This window comes from Penicillium vulpinum (assembly GCF_028829585.1).
Source record: "Penicillium vulpinum strain IBT 29486 chromosome Unknown utg000001l_segment0_segment0, whole genome shotgun sequence".
NCBI classification, from domain to species: domain Eukaryota; kingdom Fungi; phylum Ascomycota; class Eurotiomycetes; order Eurotiales; family Aspergillaceae; genus Penicillium; species Penicillium vulpinum.
This window is the reverse complement of record NW_026643241.1, coordinates 8,439,112-8,464,169: the sequence shown is the minus strand read 5'-3', so window position 1 is coordinate 8,464,169 and position 25,058 is coordinate 8,439,112. Positions and strand designations below refer to the sequence as shown.

The 25,058-nt window shown below is 47.4% G+C and overlaps 10 protein-coding genes across 10 annotated transcripts; 3 read left to right on the top strand and 7 right to left on the bottom strand.

Moving 5' to 3' along the window:
• Window positions 1–124: 124 nt before the first annotated feature.
• On the bottom strand, window positions 125–2,075 carry N7479_003042 (uncharacterized protein; the record flags this gene model as incomplete). Its single annotated transcript, XM_057250739.1, has 2 exons — window positions 125–892; window positions 945–2,075. 2 exons carry the CDS (start codon window positions 2,073–2,075, stop codon window positions 125–127), a joined length of 1,899 nt encoding a protein of 632 aa, XP_057115171.1.
• Window positions 2,076–2,519: 444 nt separating this feature from the next.
• N7479_003041 (fungal specific transcription factor domain-containing protein) lies at window positions 2,520–4,076 on the bottom strand (the record flags this gene model as incomplete). The annotated part of the gene is made up of 1 exon (XM_057250738.1): window positions 2,520–4,076. One exon carries the CDS (start codon window positions 4,074–4,076, stop codon window positions 2,520–2,522), a length of 1,557 nt encoding a protein of 518 aa, XP_057115170.1.
• A 376-nt stretch (window positions 4,077–4,452) lies between these two features.
• On the bottom strand, window positions 4,453–5,444 carry N7479_003040 (polysaccharide deacetylase family protein; the record flags this gene model as incomplete). The annotated part of the gene is made up of 2 exons (XM_057250737.1): window positions 4,453–4,934; window positions 4,988–5,444. The coding sequence occupies 2 exons, from the start codon at window positions 5,442–5,444 to the stop codon at window positions 4,453–4,455; spliced, it is 939 nt and encodes a 312-aa protein (XP_057115169.1).
• Window positions 5,445–5,631: 187 nt separating this feature from the next.
• Window positions 5,632–7,789, bottom strand: N7479_003039 (amine oxidase; the record flags this gene model as incomplete). The annotated part of the gene is made up of 3 exons (XM_057250736.1): window positions 5,632–7,191; window positions 7,251–7,682; window positions 7,739–7,789. The coding sequence occupies 3 exons, from the start codon at window positions 7,787–7,789 to the stop codon at window positions 5,632–5,634; spliced, it is 2,043 nt and encodes a 680-aa protein (XP_057115168.1).
• Window positions 7,790–8,357: 568 nt separating this feature from the next.
• N7479_003038 (putative alanine--tRNA ligase) lies at window positions 8,358–9,155 on the top strand (the record flags this gene model as incomplete). Its single annotated transcript, XM_057250735.1, has 1 exon — window positions 8,358–9,155. One exon carries the CDS (start codon window positions 8,358–8,360, stop codon window positions 9,153–9,155), a length of 798 nt encoding a protein of 265 aa, XP_057115167.1.
• A 293-nt stretch (window positions 9,156–9,448) lies between these two features.
• N7479_003037 (phosphatase PAP2 family protein) lies at window positions 9,449–10,571 on the bottom strand (the record flags this gene model as incomplete). The annotated part of the gene is made up of 4 exons (XM_057250734.1): window positions 9,449–9,818; window positions 9,880–10,219; window positions 10,277–10,370; window positions 10,431–10,571. The coding sequence occupies 4 exons, from the start codon at window positions 10,569–10,571 to the stop codon at window positions 9,449–9,451; spliced, it is 945 nt and encodes a 314-aa protein (XP_057115166.1).
• A 215-nt stretch (window positions 10,572–10,786) lies between these two features.
• med7 (mediator complex subunit MED7) lies at window positions 10,787–11,614 on the top strand (the record flags this gene model as incomplete). The annotated part of the gene is made up of 2 exons (XM_057250733.1): window positions 10,787–11,050; window positions 11,105–11,614. The coding sequence occupies 2 exons, from the start codon at window positions 10,787–10,789 to the stop codon at window positions 11,612–11,614; spliced, it is 774 nt and encodes a 257-aa protein (XP_057115165.1).
• A 670-nt stretch (window positions 11,615–12,284) lies between these two features.
• On the bottom strand, window positions 12,285–14,258 carry N7479_003035 (putative C6 transcription factor; the record flags this gene model as incomplete). The annotated part of the gene is made up of 4 exons (XM_057250732.1): window positions 12,285–12,546; window positions 12,593–13,320; window positions 13,374–14,053; window positions 14,249–14,258. 4 exons carry the CDS (start codon window positions 14,256–14,258, stop codon window positions 12,285–12,287), a joined length of 1,680 nt encoding a protein of 559 aa, XP_057115164.1.
• A 4,808-nt stretch (window positions 14,259–19,066) lies between these two features.
• N7479_003034 (cytochrome P450) lies at window positions 19,067–20,798 on the top strand (the record flags this gene model as incomplete). Its single annotated transcript, XM_057250731.1, has 4 exons — window positions 19,067–19,196; window positions 19,277–19,449; window positions 19,502–19,754; window positions 19,807–20,798. The coding sequence occupies 4 exons, from the start codon at window positions 19,067–19,069 to the stop codon at window positions 20,796–20,798; spliced, it is 1,548 nt and encodes a 515-aa protein (XP_057115163.1).
• Window positions 20,799–21,094: 296 nt separating this feature from the next.
• Window positions 21,095–24,632, bottom strand: N7479_003033 (putative importin beta-4 subunit; the record flags this gene model as incomplete). The annotated part of the gene is made up of 3 exons (XM_057250730.1): window positions 21,095–22,010; window positions 22,219–24,529; window positions 24,587–24,632. 3 exons carry the CDS (start codon window positions 24,630–24,632, stop codon window positions 21,095–21,097), a joined length of 3,273 nt encoding a protein of 1,090 aa, XP_057115162.1.
• Between the last annotated feature and the right edge of the window lie 426 nt (window positions 24,633–25,058).

The window sequence follows — 25,058 nt, the reverse complement described above, 5'->3', positions numbered from 1 at the left end:
TTGAAATATCCATATCCAAATAACACCATGCCCTTGAAACCCTTCCTAAAGAAAACACAATGCCTGTAACCCCGAGAGCGCATAACGAAGAATATCAAATTCCGCGCAAATCCAAAAGCTTCTTTCAATCAATACTCATATTCATAAAACCATCGCTGGCTTCGGTCATCCCTTGTAGGCCAACGCGTTTAATACCTCCAGCATGAGATATCGTTCGATTGCTCGATTCGGCGCTGAGTCGTTCAGAGAACGGTGCGCCGAGACCGGGTTTTGGCGGCGGACCCCAGATATTAGGGCCCAAATCACTGACATTGTGGGAGTGAGTCATCACTGGACTACTCTGCACGCTTACACTGGGCGAAACAGCTCGGCGCTTGAAAAGATTAGGATCAAAGTCATCGTCACGACGCCGCTTGCGACAAATATCCCCAATACTTGGTATACCTGGGGCATGGGGGGTGGAAGAGCGGGAACGTTGCTTGAAGGATTCCGTTGTAACAGAGCCTATGGTTGTGGACGGAGTCATATCCATAAACATATCCTCATCTGCCAAAGACGAGGGACCTTCCTGACGAACTGGGGGAGGGGTTCGGTATCGTCCATCAAACGAGTTCCAAAACGCGACACCGCCCGAGTTACGACTAGCTTGCTTACCAAAAGTATCCGTAGATGTTATGTCCATTCCACTTTTGACAGCGGGATCTTCTAATGGTGTTGAATCAAACGAGGCCGAGGGCTGTAACGATGGGAACTCGCCGAGTGCAGGGGTTGATTCAGGTTCGGTGTCGCGGACCTGTCGGACCACTTCTGCTTCTCGTTTCATATCGCTATCAACTGGAGCACCCTCCTCCATCAGAGCGGCGCGAATACGCGCAAATGTCTTGGTTTTGGGCTGTCACTGGAGTCAGCTCTTAGATCACTGGAGCAGAAAGGCACCAACTTACAAGTAAGCTCCCACGTCGGGTCACTGCGCGACGAATTACTCCTAGGGGACCACCACCTTCCGGATGTGGGATGGGAATTGGGCTTCCACTCCGCGTCGTGCGACTCTCGCCATCGTCACTCATATCGGACAAACGCAGGTCGCGTGCACCGAAGCTGAGGCTCTCTCTGCGGGAATGTGCAGTCTGTCGCGGGGCAAAATAGCCTCCACTAGAATGCTCTACACTCTTCATTATGGGTGGAGAGTGAGGGGCAGGACTATGCTTTGAACTGTTTCCGCTCGCACTGCTAGAACTGTGGCGACTACGACCTTTGCGAAAGCGCGCGCGTTGGAAACTCATTAAGCTGGCAGCAGCTTGCGAATATCCTCCCATCCACTCGTTGCCTGGACTCTGAATATTGCTAGCAAACGGACTTGGCGCACTTATACGAGTCGCCTGCGGCGTATTGATCATAATATCGTCGCGATCAGCCATCGACTCATCTTCCTCCTCGCTACTACTTGTGTCCGACTCCATCATATTCACGCTTGACATGGAACTCGAGATTGTCGTACGATCCGCCGGGCCTGAGGTTGAGAAAGGTGGGACGGATGTCGCTCCAAGTGATCCGCGTCGCTGGGGTATGGCCATGCCCCGCCCTCCAACGATGGGAGACGAATCTGGGGATGACTCGGCTAGAGTAGAATGGTGGAGGTTCGTACATGCGCGAGAAAAATCGAGGCCCCGAGATCGTCGAGGAAGAACGGATCCTGGAGATCCGTAGATATGTGATGGGTCAAGTTTAGGAGAGAGAGGGGCGCGGTTCGTAAGTGATGGCGACACGGCGGGTTTGGAATGCAAGTCTAGCGAGAGGTTCAAATGAGAAGCACTTGATCTTCGAGGTGTTGCAGGGATAGCGGGTATTGCGTTATCGTCTTTGCTTGGTGGCCGACTGAGATCACCAGTGGATGGTTGAGTGGAGGAGGTAGGTCTGGATGCATCAGATAATGAACGCGACTTGGGAGAGCGCGACGGTTCAAGTTGGTGTCCTAGGTCTGTTTGGTGAGGTTGAGCTAATTGTTGACTGAGTTTGCTTTCAAATCCATGAGCCGACGCACTGCGCCCCGGCGCTGGTGGTCGCACCTGCGCCATATTCAAGTCGCTTTCGTCTGATTTAGCAATACAGAGTAAGGGCGCACAGTGAAGGGCATCATTCGTTGGCACTGAGGCAAGAAAATGAGTTCAAAATCACAATTAATGCCTTGAGAGCACATGCGATGTGAGTAATAAGAGGATATACACAGTATTCGGGTCGATGTGAGGTCTACATTACATTGCAGGTCGCTGGCTCTGAGTGGTTAACGAGATCAGATGACAGCGCGCTAACCTAATCCGGACGCGCTTTTCTGTTCTACATGCTTTCCTCCAAGATTGTAGTGAGCAATCTATATATTGTACAATTATATCCTTTCCATGCGCATAGGATGTACAAACAAACTGAGAAGGTATATAATGAATCAATCATTCAGTGTTTTTTCCAGTGTACAGAAGATTTAACATGCTCATTCCTTCTCGCGCACGCCCTCGCGCACGCCCTCACGCTAGACTCATGGCATTGCTGATTGGCACCACATACCATTCCCAATCATTGCACTGATTCTGCATCGCAGCTCCCTTGATCAAATCTGAATCTCGTGTCTGCCATAGTTTGGTGATCACTGCCCGTGTTCTGGCAATGTTTGAGATCGTTGAATCGGCCATTGTTGCTAGAGAACGTAGCACAATCGCTCGTCCCGAGCCTGATTTAATTCCTGGCTCCGGGAAGAGTTCATCATCATATGGGTCAAGCTCTACTGCCGATACGAAGATAGGCCATGTCACATTGACCAGTGATTTACGATCAAGAAGGTCCGATATGAGTCGCAGAATCTGGCGCACATAACTCTTCACTAAAGGTGTGGTGGGACTAGCCCCATGGAGAGAGCAATGCAAGTAAAGCATTGCAGCCAATCGCTTAGAATCTGCAACTAGTGCAAGAATTTCATCATCACCCTCTCCCACCTCTTGAACTAAGTTCTCTAGTTGGCGTTCAAGGGAGGCCGCACGTAGTGAGAACGATGCCTTGTCCGCATCAGATGTATTTTGTCTCCTTGTTCGACTCATATCTGTGATTTTGGCCAGGATTGAGACCAATTCAGGACTGCATCCCATCCAAAGATCGATATTGCGTTCGTCCGGTTTCCAGTAGTCTGTACCGAACAAGACCTCTTTGGCGCAAGCAGTTCGACCCATGACATCCTGGAAGGCAAAGAATTGCTCTGCAAATCTTGTCACAGGATCCGATGGGGCCATTGGCTGCGCGAATATCATCTGCTGCTTTCTTCGTAGTCGAATTAAATCGTTGGCGCCTTTGAGATGGATGGTCCATTGTTGATCGCACTTGTCCACTATCTCGTATAGACATAGCATGATCATGATAACCAGAACTTCGGGATCCATTGAGCATATCAAACTCCCCTCTGATGAAAGACGTTGACGAAGGTCCCTCAAAGCCTCTGATTTATAACGCAGACTGATTGCACCATAGCTTGGATTAAGCCTTGATAAGTGGCATGCCCCCAATGCTTGAATGGCTTTGAAGAGCGTAGGAGAAGCTGATAAGCAGAATGGAAGAACCACAGAGGCAAACGGCGAAGAAAACGCAGAGCTGGCGGCTGTGCGAGGGCACACTTCTTGAAGATAGTAATCAAATAACTCTCCGTGCCCAGATTTGGATAGCTCAGGAAACAACGCAAGAGACGGCGGAAGGCTTGGGTTGAAATGTGTGCTAAGCCCACTGAGATCTGGGAAATGTTGTAACCAATACCATAGTTGGTTTCTGAAAAATGGCGAATTGAAGCTTTGAGCAACTGGAATTAGTGCATTCAACTCGTCAAATTCGACGTTCACTTCATCTGGACGGTCGAATGTCGAAATGCCGCTATTTATGAACCCCCAAGGGCTGATATTTGGCACTGGGCACCACTGCATTTCCGAAGAAAGCGAGCCTTGGGTAGGTTGATTTGCGCCGGTTTTGCTCCAAACACCTGCACGCCCAAAAGCCACTCCACGACTGATAAACTCCGACTCCCATTTTAAAACCAGATTCTTCATGCATGGCAATCCTTTCTCCCAACACCGGGTACAAATCGGCTTTTTGATGTCACATCGGACACGACTCGCCCGACATTCTTTGCAGCCATCGCGAGATCGGGTCTTCACCGGACCTGTGCGGTCTGCAACCTTTCTTCGTGGCATACGAGTTCCAATGGATATATGAACTTCACATGGTATGAGTCGATCTGGGCCAAGATAGTGTATGTGAAAGTTGAAGTTGTGCAAAGAAAATTGGGGCAAAGTGGCGGATAAGGGTCTTTGGCCACCCCCGCCAAATCTCCAACTCATTTACTGTGTTCTACCTACATGTATCTACATAGGGCTATGATATCTATACATATAGTTGGATATATATTTAGTTTGGAGATTATACTTAAATATGATTCCTTTTCCACTCTGCCGCACACTCGCCAAATGTCACAAATTCAACCTCGTCTTGCTGTTTGAGCCACAAAATCATTCGGTCAATCATCCCAACCACATGAGCCATTCCACTTGTATCTGGATGCAGGACCAAAGGGAAGACAAAGCCTTGCTCAGCATCTTCCTCAATTGATTTTTCGAGGGCCTCACTGTAGAGGAACTCAAACCGCGACTTCCAATTCTGCTCAATGGTGATCGGGCTGACAAACCCATGCGAGTTCTCTGCCGCTGGGAGAAATTGCATCGGCGTCATATCCTCCATATACCAATTGCACGGAATTTCGACCAGAGTTTGGGGAGTTCTAGCTGCAGGGGCAGGAAGAGGCTTCATCCAAGTAGAAGCAGACTTGGAAGGCGAGAAGTCAATGGCCTTGGGCTCTGCCATTCGAGGGACAAAGTACAACGACGAATCATGATGCGTGAGAGAGGAGTCTGGTCTAAATTTAGCTTGCCTGTAGACATATTATATCAGCAAAGTAGTGTACCGTATAAAAATCCAAACTCTTCTAGAACTTGAACGGTGTGTGTTCGCAACTGATATAATGGCGCCCTCCATCCTCGAGGTTTTTTTCCAGTCAAGTTTGTTGCCAACTGCACACATTTGGCTATAACTTCTCTTTCCTGTGATTCGGTCATTTGAGTAGAGCCCTCGTGTGCATATCCATGACAACCGATTTCGGCGCCCGACTGAACAATTGCTTTGGTCTCCTCTGGGAATGATTCCATTGAATGACCAGGCACAAACCAAGTCACGGAGGAACTGATTCCATGTTTCTTAAAGAGGCGCAATAAGCGTGGTACTCCAACTTGAGCTGCGAAAAAGCCACTGCTGTAATCGGCCAGATTGGTTGTAGCCGAAGCACCAGTTCCTAGAAAGCCCGAAACAGCATCGAAATCCACGGAGAGTAGAATTTTGACATTTGGTTTCCGAGAGGCGGCCATTTGAATTGGATTTAAGCGTGAAATTGTAATCTAAGTGAAAGAAATAGGTGAAGGCCAAGGGGTTATGAATTTATAAAGAGAGAACTTCGAGCCCTGGAGAACCTAAGAGGGGAAAGACGACCCGACACTTCAGGATCCACCCGCCTACCTATGATAATCTCAACTTTGTCTTTGTCAATTCACACTTTCAATTGGAATGAAATGGAGAAAAACATGCTGATATTGACTCCAACTCAACAAGTCTACTCTGGTTATCCTGTTGATTTGATACAGCGACATCTAAACTCGGATTTCCTGTAAAGAAGTTGACCGGTTTGAGACCAACCACCATCTTTTCAGATGGCATCACTGGCCAATCCTCAATTCTTGGATTGTGCGTCGACCCAAATGTGTGCCAAATAACAATGTCTTCGTTTCGCACTGTTGACTTGGAGTCAGGGTCATTTTTCCGCTGAGCAATAGTCGAGTTGATCCCTTCGCCCCCCAGGGACTGCATAGTATGTTTTCCAGCCGGAAATAGCTCGTCATCGTTATAGCGAGTCACCCAGATTGCATGGTTTCCATATTCAGATCGCTTTGCATGGAAAGACTCCGGATGGGCCAGTAGCAGTTGGCTATAGCATGGAACGATTTTGAATCCAACAGGCGTACCAGTTATAGGATTGATTCTCGCCTCATTGATGATCTTGAATGTGCGGTTTTTGTTGAAATCGAGATCTAGCCCCCCCTCCTCCGTCACAATCTCTGAATGTGTTGTGTACCCGACCCCGAAATGATTTCGAACGGATGGATCGTTAAAAGGCAAAGAGTAAGACTCCTCAACCTGCAATGAGTTTGTAACTCCATCAATCGCAGGATCGATGCGAAGAGAGAATAAGTGTTGGTGATATGGAGCAAGGACACCCGGTGCAACAATAGTACCATATCCAACTTTATCACCAATGCTGATAGGACTGGTAGACAAGATCCCAGTGGCCCGAACTTCATAATGAATTGAAGCATCTTGGCCAAAGTGGAAAGCAAAGATATACTCATAGTTGCTGACTGTGATGATTGTCTGTAAGACCAAAATACGTGATCTCACCACTGCAGCATTTCCTGTGCGGAAGTTTGTGTGCTTCCATAAGATCCCATCGTCTTGCTCATGGCAACAGATAACATTGGGCAATTTCAATGGTTCACCTGAGGAAGTGTTGTGCCATCCGTCAAAATACTTGATCAGCCCTAGACAATCACACCCAAGAGATAAGTTGTTTGCATTAATCCCAGCACCATCGTTCCCAAGGTCAAATGCTGCTTTGCGGGGAAACGGTGCACGCGGATCACCGTAAGGCACAAACATCTCTGCCAAAGACAGTCGGTAGAAGAGACTTCGACTGTCATAACGGATGTCATGTAAGGTGATACCCTCGCGATAATTGAAACCCACGCGCATAGTCCATTTCTCCCAGGCCAACAGGTTTCCATGTGACTTGAAGGAAACCCCTTCTGGCTGGACAACCTGGTAGGGCTTAGTGGTTTTGCGTGGCGGTGGCCGTAGACTGGGATGATATTCACTCATTGCAGTGGGATGGATTTTGCAGGGGTCATATGGCTGTGCTTCTTCATGAAGTCTCTCGCTCTCCGACGAAGGCAAATGGTAGACCTTGGTCACTTTGAGTTGCTCAGAGACCTCCGCGCACAAGTCAAGCGGGTATGCATAATAGTTGGCGTCGGGATTGTCCAATAGTCGCATATAGAACCAACACTATGTATCTATGTTAGCTGGGATTGAGATATTGTAAATACCGTCAGAGATGTTCTGACCATGCTAGTCCGCTCCGACATGTCGTTCATCCCATCAGTAGCATAAGCCCACGGTTCAACAACGACCGAGGCTCCTTCAGGTAGCTTCAACTTTTTAATTTCAATTTGCACCCTTTTATCTGCCATGCAAATATTCTCAACATCTTTCATGTAAGCCGAGTCAATAAACGAGTGTTTTCCCACAAGGATCTCTTGTTTAACGACAGCACTCTGGTCCAGATCAATCAGAAGTTCAGTGAGTTTATTTGGCCCAGATTCATCATGAACGATGGCTTGAATATGAGCGATACGAGCAGGTCGAGAGACTTGGGGCTGTTCAAGATGTTCTCTCTTCAAGTATGGTATCATCTCCTGCTTTGGTGGCTCTTTCAAGGTGATGACGCGAAAGTTGAGATATTTTCCATGGAGTAGCTCTTGAGCAACTTTTGCTGCCTACAATATGGTTATTATGCAGAGTATTGAAATTTTGCTCGATAGAGAGAAGCTACCTTGGTGATTTCCTGGGGTCCAAGAGGATCAAAAGGGTGTGGATCAGACATAATGGAAGTAATATGTAAGAAGTAAATGAGGACAATGAAGACAGAGTGATGAATTCTGACTTTTATAATTCCAGTTCCAATAGACAAGCCAAGGTAATCGAATGTACGTTATTCGTGAAGATATAAGAATAACCGAAAAGATTGGCTGGTCAATCGCTAAGGTAAAGAATAGCCGGGGTAACGATTATCTTCAACTCTTAAGGTTAGAACGGAAGTATTTTGGTCTCTAGTAAGCAATGATTTCAATAAGTCTTTTAATATGATCATAAATAGTACTGAGTTATCCATGAACTCGAATTATTTGCTCCAAGCTTATATATAACAACTTGTAAACGAACGGGAATCATGCTATGTGATTATATGAGTGTATTATACTCAACGGTAACAACCCAGCATCATTTATTTATACAATTAGAAGCAGAATGAGTATGATCTTATTTACAAGTAGGGATTTGCAGGATACCTTTAATATTTGGCCAATTCCTGTTATTCCCCCTTTTCCTCTTCCCCCCGCATTCACCCCACCTCCTTTCTCCCTTGTATATCCAAATATTCAACTGAAACTGATATGGCCTCAACTCGCACAATTCTAGTCTTCCAGCATGATGCCAATCTCAATATTATTGAAACCACGGTTACTGATGTTTTCCCTTTCAATGCCCTCGAGGAATCCAATCGTCTACTCTTCAAAGATGCCACCACGGAACATCATGTCATTGTCACCGAGGAAACTATTTTTCACCCCCAAGGTGGCGGCCAACCCTCTGATACAGGCGTCTTGAAGAGCCCATCTAGCACTTTTACAGTCACAGCCGTTCGTATGAATCCTAGGGGACAGGTGCTTCACCTCGGTCTCTTTGAGGGCTCATCCGCTTTAAAAAAAGGCGAGACCGTTGAGCAGGCAATCGATGTGGAAAAGCGTCTACTATATTCCCGTTTGCATACTGCGGGCCACGTATTGGGCTCAGCAGTCCGGCATCTCTTGGAGAAAGAGATTAGGAATTTCGATGAACTGAAAGCTTCGCATTTCCCTGATTCGGCCGCGTGTGAGTTCCAAGGCTCAATTGAAGGAAAATGGAAGGAATCTATTCAGAACAAGTTGGATGGATATGTCGCTGCCAAGATGCCTGTTCAAATTGAATGGTGGGATGAGGAGGATTTCCGCTCACGTGGACTGGAGCGATTGATTCCTGATCGCAGTCTGGTGCCTGAAGGGGAAAAGTCCCGTGTTGTCAATATCGTCGGCGCCGAAGTGTACCCTTGCGGAGGCACGCATGTCGACACGACAGATTTGTGTGGACCTGTGACGGTGAAGAAGATTTCAAGAAAACAAGGAAACTCGCGAGTAAGCTATGTGGTAAAATGATGTTGATACGTTTGTTCCATGTCTAAATTTTAGGAATAGCATATAAACAGAGAGTGAGCAGAGCAATAGACTATAATAATATTATAAGAACTCATCTCGAGTTGCTTTCCACCTCCGTAATGTGATACAAGGTTTTACAGTACGTGTGAGAGCAATGGGACAATGTCAAAGCTGGACCGATGTTGTTCCCTTTCAAATGTCTTTGAGACAAGGGTTCAGCAGCAAAAGCCTCTGAATCATGCAAGTGCATACACCAGGGCAGAAATATGATATGGTGTCTAAAAGTGGTACGTTCATCGAGATGGCTCTGTGTCCTGGAGTTGATAGCTTTCATCTGACAAGGGTCCAGCGCGTGGAATGAAGGGCCGTGCAAGATCCTCTTCATCGCCTAATTTAGCAAAGCCATCCGGTCCAGCAAGATCGGCTTTGTCATAGGGAACGTCACACATGACCGACCGCAGCGGTGGATAGTAGCGGCGGTATGAGAACCAGGCTATCAACATGCCCAAGAGCCCCCCACACGTCACATCATATACATCATGTCGGTAATCGGCCAGACGGGAGAGGGCGACCATCAAAGCACACAGTAATGGGAAAAACGCAAGTAAACAGCGTCCAAGATCCGTTCGAGGGCGGAAGACATGCATTTGACCACACAAGAAGCTATAGGGTCACAGTTATCAGATTGAGCGCCCCAGCGCCGTGCGTTTGAAGAACCACTTACAGATATAGATAACCTAGACCACCAAAAGAGAAGCTGCTATGCCCACTAGGGAAGCTCCTCCATCCCTCTTGCAGAATGTGCTGGTTTGATTCTGTGCAGACGGTCCATGCGACCAGCACCTTGTTCGAAGTACCCCGGGAGGGTTTGCAGCGCGACAACAAGTCCGGACGTGGTCTCCCTGCCGCATTTTTTATTATGTCCGTCAGGAATGAGGTCAACATCAAAGCCACGAGTAGCCCGAGTACTGTCACTTGCGTCTTTTGCACGCCGGCGCGAAATATCGCAGACCAAGCAAGAATAACCAGGAAAGGAATCAGACCAGCAAAGACGACCGACCACACTAGTACTCCCTGTTAGAACCACGAAGAGCTGACTGTACCCTTTAAAAATGACTTACAAACAGGAACTCGTTCGTGGACAGCAAACGGGTACTGAATGGCTCTGTTATCCAGCGAGAACATGCGATGAAACGGGTTCACGAATAATTGAATCTATTCGTGCGTCAAAAAGAACTGTTCGTATATCTATTATTAATATCATTTTGGACTTACTAGTACCCATCCTACCACTAGAAACCCCAATGCAATATAGTCGGCGGCATAGGTGCGTTGCGCAAAGCGAGCTGCAGCACCAGCGAGTCCAACGCGTTGTAGAATCGGGGTCGACCCGTGCCCCGAACTATTGTGAGGCATCCTGCACAGCTCCCGAGGACTTCAGAGAGATCTTCAGATCCTCACTGGGGACATGTCGAGAGATTGAAGAAGGTCAAGTTGACATCCGACACATTGCGGAAGCACAGACCACGTCACCGCTTCTCTCTCTCCACTTTTGTCTTTCGCAAACATAACTTCCAACTCTGCTCACTTTTGTTTCTTTTCTCACATCCATTACCATCGTGCTGATCGATATGGCTGAAGAGAGCCAACAACGAGCCGTGAACACGGCATTTGCACCCCCGCCGCCCTTATGGAAACACTTTACGCGCGAGAATATCGACAAGGTGGAGCAGATCAAAGCTGAAGCTTCCAAGGGTGAAGATGGACGGTTGAATAAAAACAAGCAATGGTCATCAGCGGAATTGCGCGCTCTAGAGTTACCCTCAGAGCTTCGGTATCTGGTGCCACCCGACATCCCTGAAGGACAATACTGTGTCTTTGGGGAATTGCAAACCGTTCGTTTCCCTGCTGTCTGAGCTCTGTATCCGACAATACTGACTCTGAAATAGCTATCTACAGCACTGCCATCATTACAAGAGCAAGGAATTGAACAGCTCTACCCAGAACCCCCCGCAGCCGGTATCGAACAGAACTCGCAGCCCTCACCCCCTCTCAATCACGCATACTATCTTCTCAAGATCAGCAAGTCCCTGCTCCTTAATTTCCTAGAATTTGCTGGTATCTTATCGGTTTCGCCGGAACAATTCGAATCTAAGGTCGAAGACTTGCGCAACTTATTCATCAATGCGCACCATCTTCTCAACCTCTACCGTCCCCACCAAGCCCGTGAATCACTCATCATGATGATGGAAGAGCAGCTCAATCACAGCCGAGAGGAAATGAAACAAATGGACAAAGTCAAAGCGGAAGTTGAGGGCGTATTAGAACAATTGCAAGCGGAGGGCAGCCGCGTAAGTGCCAATGGCTCAGCAGACGATACCGACCAGGCGAAAGTGCTGAAAGAAAAGGCCGATGAGCATTCTCGGTTAATCTGGGATCTACTGGACAAAGAAAACTGAATCTACCAGCGACTTGTTTTTTTCTGAATTCGCACAGCATTATTCTCTCCGTGTCAAATGGCTGGATTTTCCTGGGCTACGTGTTCAACTATGACCAAATCTCAACCTCGTCGTGGAATGGCCCCATGTAGAAGAATCTCAGACCGAGGGCTCATCGGCATCCAACAAAATATCCCTCGGTCAAATATCTTTGGGAATACGAGCTCAGCGGGCTGTCAAATATCACGCCCTGATGTGTCGATTGAACCATCACACGCTTCGCGTTATTTCAAGGCAGATATTTGACTATACCAATATCTTAGGGACATTATCCGATGTTCTAACAATTTCCAATCACCAACGGCACCTTGCTTTTTGGAACACTGAGATCAATTACCTCTAAATCCAATTACATCACACCCGAGGAGCCAGCAACATGCCGATTTTCGGTGAATCTCTACCAGAATTCTTGCTTACAATTAGAGACTGCAGAATACATGAGATACCATCCTATTGAACATTACTCCGACCATCTCTTCCGAATGCAATCTAAATGACCACCCGTTCCTTTTTCTATCAATATTAATATCTTGGTCAGTTCTAAGTATCGCATCGCAGCCAATAAACTCCTCACGCTAAAGTGCAGCCAATGTCTCGACCCGTAAAGCAATAGAAGAAACCAATTTACAAATCAATGAGAGGCGGCGCGCTGCTCCGCCCAAGCCTTGTCAATGGCACACTCGGCCAATCTTTTCAATTCCACAATGAAATCGGCGACCAATTTGAAGTGTACAAGCTCAGATTCAGGCAGTTTCCGCGAGAAGATACGCTCCATCATAACTGTGGCGACATTCAATCGGCCCAAGTCTTCGCGTGAATGTGGGTCCAATGGGTTCTGGAGAATGCTGCAGAAGATGGTGAGCAGTGCGGAAATTGGGTAGAAGATTAGAGTCCTTTGACGAATTAGCTTGGGTTCCAGATAGCACAAGAATCACATACCAAAAAACTCCGTCGACTACCACGTGTTCTGCAGCCTCGAGGTAACAAAGACTTGATCGACTGGCCTCTACTGAAAGTGCCATACTTGAACTCACTCCATCCATCATGCCACTTTGTCCTTGCATCCACGCCTTGCATCTCCCACTCGCTTGATGAATGATGGTCATACATAGATGATAGTTTAGACGGAGCATGACAGTTTGCATACCCATGTTCGGATCGGACGTCTCTGAAGAAAAGGACATGGTTGGACGCCATTCAGGAGGGACTGATAGCCGCCATTCCTCTAGCGCATCATCGAGTTCTCGGATTGACTTGAGGAGCTCGGCGTCTGATTTTTGGAGGCAGCTGACTGAATATAGCTCTCGATGCGCCCGGGCTTTGATGATACTCAGACGCAAGTCAAATGGAAATACTGGACCGTACCATGGGTCCTCATTTTCCACGTCCAAGAATGCTCGGTCGAGATAGCCCGGCGGAAGTGTCAGATCACAATTTTCATCGATGATAGTAGGCGGCTGACCCGTGCGTAGTGCAAGGTCTTTATCAATCGTGTAGCAAATCCAGAATAGATTCCGTAGTTGTGTATGCTTTTGCTCGCTGCGCTTATCCGTCAAGATGGCGTGACTGTTAGAAAGATTGCCACCAAGCATGAAAATGAGTCGCGTAGCAATCGCTCCGAAGTAATTAGTTGTCCGCATATTTCCCGAAGATAGCTCGAAGAGAGTCTATGTATTCACCGGTCAGTTATCGGAATTTTACACTAGAATGGCTCACTTACCAATATGGTAATAGCTTGCGCTGCATCCAAATTGGCAGATTCTTGTAATACCTGAGACATCAAAAATTGTGCCTTGGTTGCAAGTTGATCATGATTGATTGGAGTGGCAGACATAGTACTCGCGCTGACTTTGTCATTGAGATCAGGTAGGCGAGAAACGAAGATAACAAATGCAATGACACAAACCCTGGCGCTAGCTTGATCATATTTGAAGGTAGATGAAAATTGACTGTAAGCCGTATGAAGGGTCTCCTCGAAGAGCTCCGGGTCTATAATAGGAAATATGCGCCGCATCACTCTGGAACTCTTATATGCCTGGAAGTACATTTGCACTGTTTCCCGGTCAGGAAGTTCATAGGGATTGCAAGTGTTCATGTTCATCAAAAAAGTGTTGAAGCTTTGTCCGCGCTCTTTATCCCAAGGCGCTCGCGCTGGACAAAGTTTTTCAATTGCAACATGCTGCCCGGTGCGAGCTTTGATCCATTCTTGTCCCTCGGGGAAGAGGAACGGCGTGCCCGTGAGGAAGCTGATGACACCCAACGCTTTGCCTGCAAAGTGAACTCGCACCGACGATGATGAGTCTGGAGGCTGAATGTGAGGCTGAGTGTTGCCTGGGGAGTTGCTGGCCGTTGTGTTGGTCGTCGTGCTAGCTTCTAAAGATTGAGGCGAGTCTCTAGGCACTGCTGCCAATTAGTCGCGGGGTGCTACTAGGTCTACATATTGAAGAGATACTATACCAGAAATTTGATTACCCCTTAAGTTCTCTGCAAGAAGCTGCTCGATGCGACTAATTCGCTCCGATAGTCGAGAAACTTTGGGGCGCCTTGTCTTCAACGTCAGATACATATAAAAACAAGCTGGAGGTACAGACTCACCCGTCATCATCGGCGTGTTTTCTTTTCCTCTGCACTACTCTGTCGAATGTGCAGGGAATATTATGGTGGCTGCACCAATTACACTGCGGAAGGGCGGCATCACATTTAATCTGGACCAGTTTAGTGACGGGATCTAGAGTTGATGATGAACGGTTTACCTTTCTTTTGTAACAGGAATCACAGGCACGTGCAGTCCGTGTCCGCGGCTGATCGTCCGAAGCATTTGATGCTGGGTACATTGTATGGTCTGTAATGCCTTCAGGGAAATTAAGCTCAACCTAAGATTCCTCGGGAGGTGGAAATGGCTGGCCCCAGGGTCCCGAAAGCCGCTGACAAAAAGACCGCTGACAAAACAACTGCTGACTCAGCTTTTATACGCCTCAGGCATATATCCATGGATATGAATTGTATGATGTCTCGTATGATGTTTATAGATATATTGGTTTATGTAAAATGCATGTTAAACATAGCCCTCCATTGAACAATAATGCATACAAGGATGTACTTGGGGTGTCGCACGGGTTACCCGATCATCAGAAACGGGAATGAAATCAAATGCAGTATTCCCAATGCCCTTAGACCCTGGTCCACACATATTCTCCATTTATTTTCCTTGTTTTGATCCCTCCAGATGCGACCGGACCATTTACCACCGGAATTCCCAATGAAAATCCATATCAAGGGAGATTGAGATGAATGGCACCTCACATCACAGTGCATATACAACAGTCGCACTCTTCATCGCCACAGTCACAACCAAAGCATGGCTTAGAGACCGATTTGATCGGCTTTTTAACGGAGCTACCGGGGCTAGAAGGAAGGGTACAGTCGAATGGGGTTGAAATAGAGGTGACAGCCATGACGGAGGGCAGAGGCTTATCTGGAGATTGTCAGTCAAGTCCGAAAGAGATAAGAAAAAAAGAAATGCCCTGAGAACTTCAGAAAGGGGACATCCTACCTTCAAAGATAAGAGGCTATAGGGCTGAAAAGCAGTGGAGGTTGGGGAAATGGAAAATTGAGAAAGTTAGGACCCAGCAGGCAACCATATAAATTATCACTGGTCAGATTTTATATTAAGCTTAACCTACATATCATTGTATATAAATAGGTAGTTTCAAGGTAGTTTCAAGGTAGTTTCAAGGTTATATTCATTGCTCTATTCATTTTCTCTACCTCTTAGAACTATAAAAGAAGATATCTATTTTCTTCTGCTATACTATAAAGTATATGGACTATAAATCTTTCGGGGGGACCGTGGCTATTCTCTCTATTCGCATTTCGTCCTAGATACTAATATCATCAGCACAGTTTGCATGCTGACCTACTAGGATCTCTTCATCACTCCAGCTATAACGAGTAATATACAACTCGGTACAACATTAAAAGATGTAGTGTCCTTCGCTAGGCTCCGCATACGAAATCGAGTGTAATGATTAGAGTCTCCATGTTGGAGATATCTATCATCCGCACTCTCCAGATGCGATCCATGGACGATAGTGCGATATAGAGGGCGGATGGTGGGGATGCCAACGCAGGTAAGGGTGACAGCCAGCTCAACAGCGGACCAAATTATGAAGTCAACGGTGGCCTCTAGAGAAGAGACAAATTGGAAATTAGAGGTACATAGGGATTGCGAGATTATGAAGTAGGTTACCGGTGTAATTGGGGCTAGACAGCCCGCCCAGTTCAATGCTTCTGATAATTCCACAAATGCAGGCTCTATGAAGGAAAGTTAACGTATTTCACCACCGAGTGGCCACAACCACCGAGTGGCCACCCCAACCCTACATATTAAATTTAAATGCATTTTTCTCAACCAAAACTCCATTAAATTAATTCAACTAACTAATTGGTCTATCTGGATATGTTTCTCTTCTATACCCTGGCAATCTGTATATTCCATATCCCCGGGGGGGCTTTGTACGTGGTTGTAAACCCGATTCTCTAGGTATGCCGGCGGCGGGGGAAGGTGCTTCAGTTGCTTCCAGTTGCTGCATAATTAATGCAGATACTTCTTGAACTGAGAGGCCTTCTTCGGCGGGTATCTGCCTTCGGGATCGAGTGCGCTTTTGCTTCTGCTTCTCGTTGGCGGCGCGTAAATCGCTTACTTCTTTCTCAAGAAGTACGGCGGATTGTATAGTGATCTAGTACACCTTTAAAACCTAGTTTATAGCGGAATTGAGAGGACTTAGAGGGCTCCTTGATCTTATACGAAGCAATACTTTAATTGACGAAGCTTATTTTTGTAATTGGACGTAGTTCGAAGGGGTTTTTGGGTCCCAATCACTACCCCGGCTCGGAGGGGGGGTCGGGGTTCGAAGACGAATATTAAGCTTTGAAATCACTCGATCGGGTGCAAAAGGTATTAAGCCAGCTGCTCCGAAGCTATTTTTAATAGTCTCTGATTTAAAAGCTTCAATTCGTATAAGTGGGTATACTTCGAGGAAGTTAAGTTTATCGATATGATTTATCCCACTCCGTATTTTAAATTCAACAAACCGACCGTACGCACGTTTTAGTACCGCAAAACAGCCGATATCGAGAGGTTATAAAAGGTGAGAGGAATACAGAGGTATACAAATTGGTATAATACTATTTTGTTCGCAGATTTCGTCGAACTTCGGTGTTAAATAGCTTCTGTGACCGTCGAGTACTAGAAGCCGATACCTCCCCTTCGTACGCGAAGAAGTCGAAGGAATAAAGAGCTTTTCGAGCTAACGAAGTCCAATTTTATCCGAAGTCTAACCGTTAGGGCTTACTTTAAAGCGCTAGTTATTCGGGACGCTTTTAAACTAAGATTCGAGGAAGACTTTGCCTTTAAAAATCACACACAGAGGAAGTACCTAACTAGAAGTACCCGTACATTCAATTACTGTCACCCACTCGCGAGTTCCAGGTTATAAAGTCTTACGCCGACCGGTTATATCACTTCTCGTAATAACCTTCGCGGTCGCGGTTAATCCTAACGCGAAACCGGTCTCGTTAAAGTTATAAACGTCATCGGGGTCGATTCCAAATTGAAGGATCGTCTTTTGAACCAGATTAAACCACTCCCCAATGATTTTAGGGTCTTCGTATTTCGCACGCTCGTAATTATACCGTTTCGAGAATCGGGAGGAGAGGAGAGGATATCGTTTCACGAATTTCGTAACCCAATTTTCGCCGACCGAAAGAACCGGGGTAGTTCTACGTTGTTAAAGAAGAAGATCCGCCATTTCTCGTACGGAAGAGGGCCGGGGGGCTGCTCCACGAGAATCCATAGAGATAATCCATTTTTCAAGAGATTCCTCTTCAAGTTCTGTCAATTTATACGAATTAGCGCGAGAAGTCGCGCGGTCTTAGACGCCGCTAAGGCGGCGGCGGAGAGTTAAACGCGGCACATTGAAAGTGCGAGCAGCGAGAGTAATATTACTGATATCTCCATTTTTAAAAGCCTGGATAGCTAATAAAAGCCTACCCTCTTGCTCAATTGAATTTTTCGAGCTTTGAGAGCGAATTGGTGGTATAGTGGGTGGTTGAAGAAGAAGGGATTAAATTAATTAACGCGTTTTGGGTAGGGTGGCCACTCGGTGGTTGTGGCCACTCGGTGGTGAAATACGTTAGTCTGTATTCCATAAAGAACGGGGTGGGCTAACACACATTAAGCCCAGGCTCAAGCTAAATGCGATGGACATCTTTCCCTTGAATTTCATGTTAAGATTCCAAATGAAGAGCCACGGAAGAAGGGCAAAGTAGAAGTCCACAGCAGCACAGCGGGCTAAATTGTATGAATATCAACAAAGAGCTCATTCAAAGATTTGTGTATGGAGTCTGAGAGGGACCAGACTAAAAGAGAGTAAAGTCATCGCCCACATCACTGAAATGGCACGAACGCCTTTACCAGTCAACATCTTCTAGATCTAGAGAGCTAGTTAAATTAGAAACAACAAGTACACCTGACCAATTGGAGTCCAGAGCTTGCTAGGACGAACAAGAAATTAGACGGCATTTTTGGAATAAAGTTGTATTTTTCTTCCTGACTCGGTGATTATATTCAAATATTACCACCGAGATCTAGCCGTTTTGTACTCCGTATAAGCGAGGGAATGTGAGAACTCGATACCACTAATGTAGCTAATTATGCATGTTCCAGAGTTGTAATTGCGATCGTCTCTTATATATCAAGGCCAAGATTATATATTAAGACCAACGAGAGTTAAATATTATCGGATCGGGACGGTTACCTTAGCGAGCCCTGTAGTAGCGTCTGCAACGTTCGCTTGGGGGTTAATAGCGTACTTTCAATTGGATATTATGTGTTCCACATTTCGTACTTTTGTGCTTTTGGTGCCCTTTCATTTTAATGGGAATTTCTGTCAGACTGAGATGGCCTCTCTAGGCCCTAAACAGGAACCTTAGTTTTTGTTATGGTCTAGTGGTAAAATGGCTATATTTTTTCCCCACAATGTCTTTACGTGGTAGTCCAGAAATAGCGCCGGAGGATGACCCTTTTGGGTGGGTCAATTATGTTCTGGGTTTCCTAGTCGATTGGTGTTCGTCGCGGGCTTTTCTAATTGGCAAGATATTAGTATTAATGGAGGCGTACTTTGGAGTGCGGTGAAATCTAGGCCCAGCAATATGGAGTATGAAGGACCTTCCTTTAACAGCTCGCTACCTTTTGATTCGCATGCCCAATTATACCCGGCCACATTGGATTGTTATAGATCATACAAAAGCTGTCTATATACTCCGTATATTATTGTAGACCACAGGTTTTCGAGGGTTCATGGGATATATCCAAATCATTACACACCTTACTAAAGAGCCCATTTTGCAGCAATGTTTGGTTACTCGAATAGAGACGCTGCCTCTATGCTTGGCTACGCCTTTCTGGTAGCTCTACTGACCTGGTATTTAATAACATATCTCCTCTCCCCGCTACGCCGTTTTCCTGGTCCCTTTCTCGCAGGTGAGTCTACCAGTATCTTTTCAAAGGTCATTGAGCGATAAAACGAGCGAGTTCCATGTTGACCTCCCATATCTTGATAGGCTGGACGAACCTATGGCGCCTGTCCCACGTTCGCCAGGGAAAGTACCACAAGGTCATCCATGAGCTGCACAAAAACTACGGTCCAGTGGTGCGCATTGGTCCCAACGTGCTCGACCTAGATATCCCCGAGTTGATCAAGACAATTTACAGTATCAAATCGGATTATTTGAAAGTAGGTATGTCTTTTACAGCAAGTGGTTATTAGTATTGATAGTCTGTGATAGACCGAATTTTATCATGGTAGTAGCGCTAAAAACGACGGCAAAATCATCTACAATCTCTTCAGCGAGTGCAATCCTAAGGTGCATGCACAGCAAAAGCGGCCCATCTCGAAACATTATTCTCTGGCCGGAGTACTTCCACTGGAGCCTCATATCGATGATACGATTTCTTACTTGTGTCGACGCCTGGAGGAGGAATTCATCAACGGATCCAACTCAACTAAAACATGTGACCTAGGTGAATGGATTTCTTATTGTAAGTTGAAACCCTACAAATCATTGTTTCTCGGGACTCATGAATCGTGCAGATACCTGGGACGTGGTTGGCAATGTCACTTTCAGCCAGCCCATTGGATATCTGAAAAAAGGTTGTGATTTTGATAAGACCCTGCATATCGCGAATGTCGCCATGGGCTACTTTTCCCTAGTGGGACAAATACCAATTCTGGATCACTTGTTGGACAAAAACCCCGTGTACCGAATCGGCCCGCCGTCTTTCGGGGCTGTAACCAATATATCAATCCAGCATCTCATGGATCGACTTCAGAATAAAGACACCGACTACCATGACCCCAGCAAACCTGACTACCTAGACAAATTCATCGAGGCTAAGGAGAAATTCCCAGACCTGGTGGATGACATGCAAATCATCTCGTATCTAATGATCAACATGATTGCAGGAGCCGACACAGCAGGCGTGACTATTAACGCGGCATTGTACTTCTCCTTGAAACATCCTCAGGTCTGGGAGCGACTAAGAACAGAGATTTCCGCCTATGACCATACCTCTGAAAGCACGGTGATATCCTACACATCCGCCAGGCATTTCCCATACCTAGATGCCGTGGTACGTGAAGCAATGAGATGCCATCCCGCTGTCGCCATGCTCCTAGAGCGATACGTACCAGAGGGCGGACTTACCCTTCCCGATGGAAGCCTCGTTCCTGCAGGGTCCATAGTTGGCATTAACCCCTACATTGTGGGGCGCAATACGTCTGTCTGGGGCGAAGATGCTGAAGAGTTCCGTCCCGAGAGATGGCTCCGCGATGAGACGCGGGAGACCGAAGATGCGTTCCAGGAACGTTTGGTATCAATGAACAAGGCTGACCTCAGCTTTGGCGGTGGAAGTCGTAGTTGTATCGGGAAGCATCTTGGTCTGGTGGAAGTGTATAAGGTAATTGCAACGCTTGTGTCACGCTACGATATCAAGCTGGCTCTTCCGGAGAAGGACTGGATGACGCATAATAGCTTTTTTGTGCGGCAGACTGGCATCGAGGTGAAGCTTACTCGCCGGATTTGAAAAAACTGCGATCTAGCTACGAGATGACGTGGTTTTGATGGCGGGGTATATACAGAGATACAGGTACAAATGTACACATACATGTATGTAGGTAAGATACTTCTACAAGAATAAATAGTTCAAAGATCAAAGCATGTAGTCATTGACAGCATGTACAGCAGCAACTTTTTGAGGGGTTTCATCAATCATCGCCGCAGTGACTGGGGTATCGTCTAGTCATTTCGGGCTTCCAAGCCGTCCGTCTATCCATTATATAAATCCTGTTGTATTCATCAATCCATAAAAGAGCAGTCAGCTTACAGCTGCTCCACCCAGGGAGCGGCACCGGGCTGCATCTGGTTCAGCCACTTGACAAGTTCAATGAGTTCGGCCCGACGCTCATCCTCCAACTGATCCTCATCGCCGGTGATAACCGACTGGAAAACAGGAAGGAGGCTTGGGGTAAGTTCACGGATGGTGGCATCTTCCCACTTGTACATCTGGCAGATCATGCGGTACAGAGGTTCATTTTCCTCAAAGTCGTTCTTCAGGGGAAGAATGTTGACGAGGGCAGGAAGAACGTCCTTGGTTGGAACGCTGTCGCGGTAACGCAAGATCATACGGCTGACGCAGCCGGTGGCGTTATCCTGGAGACGAGAGACGTCCATCTGCAGGCAAGCCTCAAGACGGGCAAGAATAGTGGGGATCTCCTTAATGATCTCAGCCTCAGCGTTGGAGTGCTGAATCAGGCGGCCAATGGCATAAGCAGCATTGGACTTCGTCTGAGAGTCCTCATCGGCGAGGCGGTGAAGGAGCAGCTTCATGAAGACAGGGGTGAATGGGGTCACGGCGGCACCCATGCCGTTGATGCACTCGGCGAGGACACCGACGGCAGTGGCGCGCTCAAGAGACTCAGTACTACCAGCGTAGCGGAGAATGGTCTTCTCGAACACCTTCCAGAGCTCAGCAAAGCTCTGGCCCATAGCGGCGGCCATACCGGAGACAACATCCAGGGCGGTGTCGATAACAATCCAGTCAAACTCGGAAGATTCCTCACCAGCCTCAAGAGTCTCCTCCTCAGGACCGAACTCCACTTGGCAAATGTGCTGCTTGGTGATGATATCAGTAACCATTTGGATCACGTTGTGAAGCATGGTCTCGTTGGCAATGAGGGCAGGACCGCAGAAGCGCAGGTTCTCAGCCATGTTGCGGTTGATGTCGGCGACAGTAGAACTATTAATGATCGGTCAGCAATCAAGTCAATAGATCGACAGTTGATAAATAATAAAGCAATAGTAGCAGTAAATCTCAGAGTGTAGACTTCGCCGTTTACATCAAGTACGCCTTTGGCGCATCAAAGTGAGCTGGGTTAAGCGGAAAAACATCATCATAGAAATAATTGGGCAAGGGAAGAAAAGGAAGAAAAACAGTTGAAACATACCGGTCGTCTTCTTCGGTCCACATCTTGACAGTAGCTGTCATGAGAATCTCTCCGAACTTCTGGACTTCCTTGGCAGGCTGAACCTGGAGGGGAAGACCAGGCTGCCACTTAGGCATCTGGCCATTCTCCTCGGCGATGGTGAAGAGCATGGCGTATGAGCGGTGCAGAGTGCTGATGGTGCTCTTGCGAACACCCTCGTAAGGGTGTTCACACAACGGCATCACATGCTCAATGGTCTTCTCAAAGTAGGGTAGGAAGGAGCTACGGGTGTGGGTGACGAGATCACCGATAACCTCAACAGCGATCTCCTTCTCGAGGGAGAGAGGAGTGGTGGCGGTAATGTCATCCCACTCGTCCTCGTCTTCAAGGTCCACATCCTCGATATCGTCATCATCTTCATCATCAGCACTTGCGACCTTGACCTTGCGACCATTGAAGGTAACCTCCTGGCCGACAAGGTCCTTGGCAGCACTACCGAGGTCGACATCGAGGTCGTTCTCGTCCTGCTCGATGCAATCGTACAGGCCCTTCACGACACCGTCAAGGAAGGGAGCAAAGTGCTCGCCGTAGACCTTAGCCATGGCACCCCAGAAGATGTATGTGCTCTCCTTGAGGCGGGAGTGGCCGAGGTGCAAAGCTTCCTCAGTGGCGCGCATGAGGGGCTCAACGTACGGCTGATAACGTTCGGGGCCAGCGGCGGCGGCCATCTCACCCATGGAGTCGGTGACACTGGCACGGAGGTCGAGCTCGTCCTCGCTGTCCTTGACAGTAGCAAACTCTTGGAGGAGGTGCATTGACTCATCGAAGAATGAGAGGAAGGAGTCGCCGGCAGAGGAGGCGAGGGAGCCAAGAGCACCGGCAGCAAGGGCCTTAATCTTGAAATCTGGGTGCTTGAAGAGGTTGTGCAGGATAGGGACAAGTTCAGCCTGGTAAGGAGAGACATCCTTCTCATCCAGACCATCAACGACAGCATCAATGGCACTAATGCCGGCCTTAATTATATCGAGAGTCGGGCCCTCCTCCTCGCCCTTGTACTCTTGCATGGCGGTGGCCAAATTCTGGAAGAGCAAGGGCATGAGGCGGGCGTGCTCGGAACTAAGGTCTTCAACGAGGTCCTCTGCGAGACGAGCGACAGTGTGCAATGAAGCCTGGCGCACCTTAGGGTGCTGATCAGCAAGGAGCTGGAGGACCATGGGGAAAATCTCCTTCATCTGGGTGCTGATAAAGTCAGGGGCACCCTCAACACACATGCCAAGGGCCATGATGCCAGCACGACGGTACTCAGGGTCGGGGTTGTTGAAATACTGACCCAGTGCGTTGAGCAGAGGGACAACCACCTGACTAGGAGGCAAGCTCTGGGAGAGCATGTCCAAGAGGCCAAGAGCAGAGCGAGCAGGAGTGATATCGTCATCACCAGGAGCGCTATCGCCCAGCTCAGTAACGATTTGGAGAGCAGTACGGGTGAGCTCCTCGCCAACACGCATGCCCTGAACCTTGAGCTTGCGATATTGAATAGTTTGCATCAAGAAGCTGATGGCCTGAGTGCGGACATCCTCATCTACCTCGGTGTTGGCAGCGATCTGGTTCATCAAGATGACCAGGTCCTTGAGATGGACGGTCAGCAGGGCAGGGTCACAGCCAAGCAAAGTCTGAAAGACTTCGAAAGACTGCATGATGTGGTCCTCCTCTTGCCGCTCAATGGAGTCCTTGAGGATGGCGACCATGGCAGGAACCAACTCTTGGAAAGCCTTGACAGGAGCCTCATCCTCCTCCGAGTCAAGGTGCATAGCAAGCTTACTCAAAGACATCAGAGTGTTGATGCGGACTTCGGCACTCTCTGGATCCCGGATGGTCTTGTTGAAGAGGTTGAAGAGGTCCTGGAACTTCTCCTCAAAGCCCTCACCAAGAGTGTCCAAGATGGTGAAGAGAATGTAGATGGCAACAGCACGCTCAGCAGCGTTGCCACTGTTACCAGCCTGCAGCAATAGGTTGGGAAGGTCAGCCCACTCGCCGTCGTTCAAATCGATCTTCGCAATAGCAGAGATAATCTGGGCGATAGAGTGTTGAACAAGAGATGAACTCTCGCCCATGGTGGAGCGAAGCAGCTGCTCGCGGATCTGGGGCTTCTGGGCAGCGGGAACCTTCAACCAGTGCTTGGCAACGAGCGAACGAGACTCCACAGAAGAGAGCTGGCGCAGATTTTGATCCTCATGGCTAGTACAGATCTGGATAAGGAAGACAAGGGATTCGGGCTTGTTGTAGAACTCCTTCTGCAAGACTCCGGTGGCCTCCTTGAGGTTTCCCTGGGAGGCTACATGAATCGGTCAGTGAGACGAATATTGTCTTCGAGATTGCACGACGAACTCACGATCAAGGATAATCTGCAATTGCTGCAGGAATCGCTGTTGATCCATGGTGAAAGGGAGGATGTGGAAGGTTTTCAAGTGATTTTCTTTTTTCTTCCTTTTTCTGACGCTTTCAGTTGCCCGTCTCTGAGAGACTCAGGCTACAGGAACAAAGATTGAGCAGCCTGTCTCAGACAAACGGCTCAAAGGGGGTATCACAAATCAATATTGACAAGAAAAAAGAAGGAGAGAGGAAGATGAAGAAAGAAAAAGGAGAGTGGTGGGGGGAAGACGAAGAAGAAAAGAGACGGAGAGAAAAAAAAAAAATTTAGGGGAGTGGGCTGGTTCCTAATTAGGTTTAGTGTGGGAATGGATTGTCAACACACGGGAATTTGGGCAGAGATTTCTTTTATGACTTCATTTATATGGAGTATATCACTATATTACTATATTATAGTAGGATATTACTATCATGGTTATAGTTGTATCATTCAC